The 7,489-nt window shown below is 38.6% G+C and overlaps 1 protein-coding gene across 2 annotated transcripts; it reads left to right on the forward strand.

Moving 5' to 3' along the window:
- Positions 1 to 2,641: 2,641 nt before the first annotated feature.
- Positions 2,642 to 5,635, forward strand: rpl12 (ribosomal protein L12). 2 transcript variants are annotated; one of them, XM_015375188.1, is made up of 6 exons: positions 2,642 to 2,832; positions 4,173 to 4,246; positions 4,463 to 4,561; positions 5,019 to 5,100; positions 5,181 to 5,267; positions 5,486 to 5,635. In XM_015375188.1, the coding sequence occupies exons 1-6, from the start codon at positions 2,796 to 2,798 to the stop codon at positions 5,602 to 5,604; spliced, it is 498 nt and encodes a 165-aa protein (XP_015230674.1). In that variant the 5' UTR covers positions 2,642 to 2,795; the 3' UTR covers positions 5,605 to 5,635. The 2 variants fall into 2 exon arrangements, with proteins under 2 accessions (XP_015230674.1, XP_015230675.1); XM_015375189.1 differs by having other exon boundaries at positions 2,823 to 2,939.
- The last annotated feature ends 1,854 nt before the right edge of the window (positions 5,636 to 7,489 follow it).

Below are 7,489 nucleotides of genomic sequence, written 5' to 3' on the forward strand. Positions count from 1 at the left end.
ATGGGAAGTCAGAGAAATCAGGAGAGAAAACACTTTGATTATTGTAGTAAAACGCACAGAGTTTAATAGCTAATGGGCAAGAATTTAAAGGGTTCATTAAAAATCTTAGGATATAAACAGACATATGTATACAGGAAACCTGCCTTAAACCTAATTTAGACTTTGTTATTAAAGAATATACTGATCTACGTAGAGATAGAAATGAGATTCAAGGAGGAGGTTGTATGATATTTCTAAAAACTGGAAATCTGTTTAGATTGTTAGCAAAAGGATTTCAATTAGAGTATATAGATGTGGAAGTTTGGTATGAGAAGCAAAATATTAAAGGGATATTTTTTTTATAGTCCTGGTAAAGGAATCCAGTATGAAACATTGAATGAAATTAAAATTTAAATGGGAAGGTTGTTTGATGTGGTGATTTTAACGCACTTAAGTCATTTCAGGGTACTAAAAATGCTATAGTTATTGAAGAATTAATGGGGAATAAAAATCTTGTATGTCTAAATGATGGAAGGGGACAAGAGTTGATATAAAAACAGGGAAACAGAGAATCGGTAATAGATCTTACAAAATTTTCAAATTCATTTTTCAGGTGTAATTTAATGGCAAATAATTAACAAAATAACAAGAGAAAGTGACCATTATCCCATAGTAACACAAATAAACTTGGATATTGAAAAGTATGACATGGTGGGTTTAAAGAAATGGTGTTTTAATAGTGCTAATTGGGAAAAGTTTAGATTTATAAGTGAGCAGGAATTGGGAAAAATGAATTTGAACATGGAAGTTGATCATTTAAATTTCTCTGTTTGTGATTCTATTTTACAGGCTGCTAATGAATCCATAAAGAAGAGAGAAGGTAGGAGCCATAAGGAGATTGTTCCATGGTGGACAAATCAAGGCAATACAGTAATCAAAAATTTTAACAAAGCTTTTAAAATGCGGAAAAGGAATCATAGTGCACAGAATCTTATAAAATATATGAGATGTCAGGCTCTTGTGAGAAAAACTATAAAGAATACAAAAAAGGAGAAACAGAAATTAATAAAATACGGTCAATGATAAGAAGGATGAATATGGTTACCCTGTCATGAGTGATGAATAGCAGTTAAGGATGAAGATAAGGTAGAAATGATTGCAAAGACTTTTATTAAAATACAAAAGCTCAGATAATATTACTCTGGAAGGAAAAAAGGGGGAGAGAAATGAAAATATTAGAAAATATGCAGATATTAGAGCAGATAGAATAGCACTTAGGAATATATATACAGGGTTATTTAGATCAGTGATAGATTATGGAAGCTTTGTTTATAATTCAGCAGCAAGAACAAATCCACAAAATCGTATTCAATACCATGAATTGAAACTATGTAGAGGAGCAATTATAACTACTACAACGGCTGCATTATTGGTAGAAATGGGAGAAATGCCACTTGCATTTAGAAGAGAGCAATTAACATTTAATCATTGGGCTAATTTAAAAGGTCATAGAAAGGATCATCCAACTCTTAGGTAATAAAACCCTGTTGGGAAAAAAGAAGCAAAATACTTAGTTTTGTTCGGACTGTGCAGGAAAAAATAACAGAATTCAAAATAGATCAGATTAGTATAAGCCAAAGAGTTCCATTATCAGTTATTCAACCTTGATTCCAGATGTTTGAGGAGATTTTACTTTATTGAAAAGAAGAAAAGATAAGGAATTCATATTATTATTATTATCATATAGTACAGGAATATTTTAATAAATACAATAGCAATTTGAAAATGAATACAGATGCCTCTTACAATATAACAAATCAAATAGGAGTAGTTTCTATAGTACCAGAATTCAATGTTAAAATTAAAAATAAATGATGGATGTTTAGTTTATACAGAAGAAATGATTGTAATATTATTAGCTATATTATTAGCTATTCAACAGGTTGAAGAAGTAAAGTCATTAAGATCAGTTATTTGTTCAGAATCTAGTTCATCCTTATTAGATGTCAGTATAATCACCAGATATTTTAATAAAAATTCAACAAACACTATATAGAATAAATATGATGGGATTAGTAATAGATTTTGTATGGATGCCAGCACATTATGCAGGTAAAGGAAATGAGCAGGTAGATAAGGCAGCAAAAGAAGCTGTTAGAAATTTATCAGTAGATTTAATTATAAATTGTATTAAATCTGAAGTTAAAAAGTTAGTTAAACAGAGAATGAAGGATAAATGGCAAAATAAATGGGAGAAAGGGGAAAAATGACGTTGGTTTTATAAAATTCAAAAGAAAACTGGAGAAATGAGAAGAGCAAGAAGAAGAGAAGAAACATTTATTATTATTATGGGCATGCTGGTCTAAACAATGCTCTGTTTATCATGGGGAAACAGGAATTGTAAATGTGAGAAGGAGAGACAGCAATTATTTCAAAATTTAAGTAAAGAAAAAACTAAATTAGATTTAGTTTAATTATTTAGAAGTTTTCTAGAAAGTAACATTTACAGGATAATATTTCGATATCTAAAAATAACACATTTGTATAATAAAATGTAATTTCTGAGAGTCATTCTGGTCCACACTCCGTACCAGTAGATGGCGGAAATGCATCCATTGTTGTAAAAAAACAATTAAAGAATAAGAAGAAAGTCTCGCGGTATTTGCTGAAGCTATATATACCGCCACATCCTCCGCTCCTTCTTTCTTTTCCCCTGTAGCGGTGACGGTGCAACAGTAATCGGTCGTCCCGAAGCCGGGTTCATCCGACACCCTCACCAATCAAGCTGAACTGAGCTCAACCTTCACAGCAGCAACATGCCGCCCAAATTCGACCCCAACGAGATAAAAATCGGTATGTTTTATGGTAGTAAGCGCTGAAGTGGCCTCTGAGCCGAAATGGAGCCGCTGTTAGCCGGCTCCCCCTCCGCCTGGCGGCCCGCGGGCCGAGCGTTGAAAACGGTAAAGATTTGACCCCCGAGTCGGACTGAAACACCCAGAGGATGATTGTGTGTCTTACTAGTGTTGTCGAGTGTGTTATGGTGCATGTGAAGCACTCCTCAGTTAGACTGCAGAAGGTGGTGGTGCTCCACGTGCAGACGTGCAAGATGGCTAAAGCTACGGTTAGCTATCTAAAGCTAATGTTAGCTAGCTGTTCGCTCCCCTGAGAGCTGAACCGCATGGTGATTTATAAAGTATTTATAAATCTGTTAAAGTATTTTCTCACGTTGATTAGTATTATCCTTTAACTTATTTTAATTTTAGCAATTAGCCTTGACCAGTTTTGGAGATTTAATGCTTTACTTGAACACTTATTTTATTTTAATCATAGTGTTATGAATTGTTTTTTTCTTTAAAACTTTTGGAGGTATAAAGTTTTATAAATATAAGAGCTGAATAATATGCTGCAAATAAATCACATCTGTTTTAGATTACATGATGTCCAATTGGATTTATTAACTGCTACTGTGGTTTAATCTCTGAGCTAGAATCTTCCTTTAAACTGTTGATGTAGACACAGTTCAAAAATCTGGAAATAGGCATATATATATATACAAATTTGTGTTAATCCTGTTATAGTAGCAATTACAAAACTTCTATCTTTATTGTAAATCTATTTGTTTTTTAGGAGTAGAGTTGTAGATTTAACAGACTGTAGTTTTTAACTGTTATACCTGGATTACTAAAATAGTTTTTCTCAGCTCCTGGCTTAGGAGGATTGATGGTGGGGAAACAAAGATTCCAGCATCTTTTATCCCATTAAATGATACTGAGATATTAATAGGTTCAGCATTCAGACCTGGTCCAAATGACCAGAACCAGGAAGTTCTGCAGATAAAAGGCTACGTTACATGGGATGGGTTCAATGTTCCACATTGGCTGGTGATGAGAAACATTGCGATTAAATCTAAGATGCCACGCATGTTGGGAAGGTGGTACTGTTTTCCCTCTGAGTGAATGGGGTTGCCATAGTAACTGCTGCTTATGTTCTGGCATGAGCTGTGGTGGTTCATTGAGATCTTGAGATTTATTTTATGGAAAATTGTAAGAATCAAATTGTTCATGTAGTGTTTTTAAATTTAGCAGACACTTTTATCCAAAGGGACTTGTAAAGTAGGATTCTAGCAATCATCAGTGTTCTGTTGCAGATTATCCTCAGTCTGTCGAATATCTGACTTGTTTTCTTGTCTTTAGTGTACATGAGGTGCACAGGAGGAGAAGTTGGAGCTACATCTGCTCTGGCTCCCAAGATTGGACCTCTTGGTCTGGTGAGTATCAGAACTTTCCCCCCGTAACAGCCCCCTGCCACGATGCCGGTCCATCACTGTGGCCGAGTATATTCCAGTGGAGGCTAAGAGCAACCCGGCTTTAGGAAACAGGGCTGTCCAAACCATTGGACCGCCCTGTGCCGAAAAGTCCGGAACACTGACCCGGATCGTCCTGGTTTGTTCTAACCCTGTTCTGCCTTTTCTTCTAATCTTTAGTCTCCAAAGAAAGTTGGTGATGACATCGCAAAGGCTACCGGTGACTGGAAAGGTCTGAGGATCACCGTGAAGCTGACCATCCAGAACAGGCAGGCCGCTGTGAGTGAGGGGGGGTGTCTGTTAGCAGAGCTGCTCCAAAGTGAAACTATGGCTCAGAACCAGGCTGTCCACGCAGTAATTGGCAGAATACTGGCTTCAGTTAAACCAATCAGGATCAACCCAGTTTGCTTATGACTTGTTATGTACTGCGATACACTAATTGTTAAATCCTTATTCAAAATGTATTTATATTGCACTGTATGACAACACCAGGGAGACCAAAATGCTTCACAGGAAGATGACAATGCTGCAAAACAAAAAAAATAAACATAAAACGAGTCTGGTGGCAGTCTTTTGAAATCTGTCCCCATCTCTTTGGTCTTACTGGTGTTACTGGATGCCTCTGCATACAGCTTCATTGATGCGGAGCATCAGCTTGGTTCAGGCTTTAAGATCAGGGATTTCTCACAGATGGGCGTCTGGTTCTGGAAGTTCTGACGGTCTGCTTTCTCCACAGATCGAGGTGGTTCCATCTGCTTCTGCCCTGATCATCAAAGCTCTGAAGGAGCCTCCTCGTGACAGGAAGAAGGTCAAGAACAGTGAGTGCTGCTTCTGCTGTTAAACAGGCTAACCAATCAGCAGCGGCAGCCATATTGTAACTATTTAATTCTTCTTCCAGTTAAACACAGCGGCAGTGTGACCTTCGACGAGATTGTCGGCATTGCGCGTGCCATGAGGCACCGTTCCATTGCCAGAGAGCTCTCAGGTGAGACTGCGTCTCCCCACTCAGCCTCCCGCCACTGTACCGGTCTGTCCCGTGACCCGAGTTTAGTCCAGTGGAGGCTCAGAGCGACCCGGCTTTAGGAAACAGGGCGGCCCGCGCCGATGGACCGTTCTGTGCCGAAAAGTCCGGAACAAATATAAACCTAGAGTCCTGATCCGGTTTGAAAGTTTTCTAATTGATCTGGTTCTGTTTCTGTTCAGGAACAATCAAGGAGATCCTGGGAACTGCCCAGTCCGTCGGATGCACCATCGACGGTCGTGCTCCTCATGATGTCATTGACGACATCAACAGTGGGAAAGTGGAGTGTCCATCAGAGTGAAAATGGTGTGGCAATAAAATGTTTAAAGTAATAGGCACGTGTCTTTGTGGTTCTGTTGAATTGTGAAAAAATGACGGCGGTCGAATTCTGCTGGATTGGTTCGGAAGGTTCTGGTCCAGCCTGCTGCAGAATGATGGACCAGTTTGGGTTCCAGAGGATGATTTTAGAGGGATTAATAAAAGGTTAGATGTGATGCAGGAGTGTCAAAGTAGTTCCAGAAAGGGCTGTGTGGCTGCAGGTTTTCTTTCCAAACAATAGCACACCAGACTCGATTCATCTCATCGATTCGTGTTGAGACTGGACTCGAGATGACCTGAGTCTGGTGTGCTATTGTTTGGAAAGAAAACCTTTAGCCACACGGCTCTTTCTGGAACCACTTTGACACCAGTGCATTAGTGGTTTGAGGATCAGATTAAAGGTATATTGGAGGATTTTTGCTAATTTTAAGACCCGTCCTCTCCACAAACTAATGTACATCTGACACCCTGTACCTGATCCAAGGAGAGGAACGCCTGTTAAATGTGAGCTCATGCACGAACCACAGTGAGGGAAGAGCATAAGTGACTGAGCATGAAGAGAGCCATCTGGTGGTGAGCAGGACGGTAATATGTAAATGTCACTAGAATGATTGACAATTAGTAGGACCACTTATTTCGTCGACCCACCTGGTAAAAGAATCCTCCACAATACCTTAGGTAGAATAGATGAGATGAGCAGAAGACAGACCACGGTGAGGCGGGATCAGTGATCCTGCCTTGGCTGATTCTGGTGAGTTTTCCTGATTTCAGGTACTGTAAGACGTAATGAGTGCTTGGAACCATGAGCAGGGCTACACAGTACCACAGTTTCTGACACGCTGAAGTTTTGTTTTTTTCCTTCAGCTCTCCTGGAATAAAGCAGCCTGAAGCTTTATTGCTCTCAGCTGCTATGAATTTAACTCGACTCCAAACGGGTCCACTCAGATGCTGAGTTTTGATTTCATTGGCTGCATCCTCCAAGGATGCGGTCAATCTGGACTGGGTCTTTCAAAGTCTGTGAAAATATCAAATGTCAGATCGGTTTTGGCTGCAAATTCTTACGTTGAAATATTTAAGCAAATTGTGCAAAAATAAAATCAGATTTATAGTCTCCTAACTGCAGATAAATTGGAATCTGTCCTTAAATTACAGCAAAACCTATTTACACATAAGACCTTTAAATAAATCAAACTTTGCCCACCACACATCCCAACCCTTTATAAAACTATTTTAATTTCAGACAGCTATTCACTTGTATTATGTTAAACTGAACTTCCAATATTCACCACCGTTCGGCGCCAAGTACCTTTTTCCTCTAAGCATGGAGCAGCCTGCTGGCTGGTTCTCGCAATGAATCCTGGGATACCCAAGACTACAAAGGATAGGCTGGACCCCCCTTTTACATCAGGAATAAAAAGGACGCATTTCCAGGCTGCATAATGAGTCTTTAAATAACAGACCTTGGTCCAGCGCTATGACGTAATCTACGAATCTGGCCTTCAGAGGACACAGCTCCTGAATTGAAGTCAGAGTTTAGCACGTGCACAAGTATGAAAAGCCATTATCAGTGGAGCATCGATTTGACGGATCTCCATGGCAACAGGACATAGATTTTAATGAAGAAATAAAATAACAGGAGAATGTGTTAAAGGACAAACGATGCTACAGCTACGAAGAAGTTTATGCGAAGTAGCTACGGCAAGCCGTTATCACATTTATTAAAAGCACTCCTCTGTTGTTCCACTTGTAGATCACTAAAATAAGATTCTTCTTGATTAAAATCACACTCTTAGACTAAAATGTAATAATTTCTAAATAAATTTTTTTTTTTACCAGAAACGGTGTCAGAAAGTAAAAAAAAAAAAAAA

The sequence above is a fragment of the Cyprinodon variegatus genome, unplaced genomic scaffold (genome assembly GCF_000732505.1).
Source record: "Cyprinodon variegatus isolate N-32 unplaced genomic scaffold, C_variegatus-1.0 Scaffold114, whole genome shotgun sequence".
Classification (NCBI taxonomy): Eukaryota; Metazoa; Chordata; class Actinopteri; order Cyprinodontiformes; family Cyprinodontidae; genus Cyprinodon; species Cyprinodon variegatus.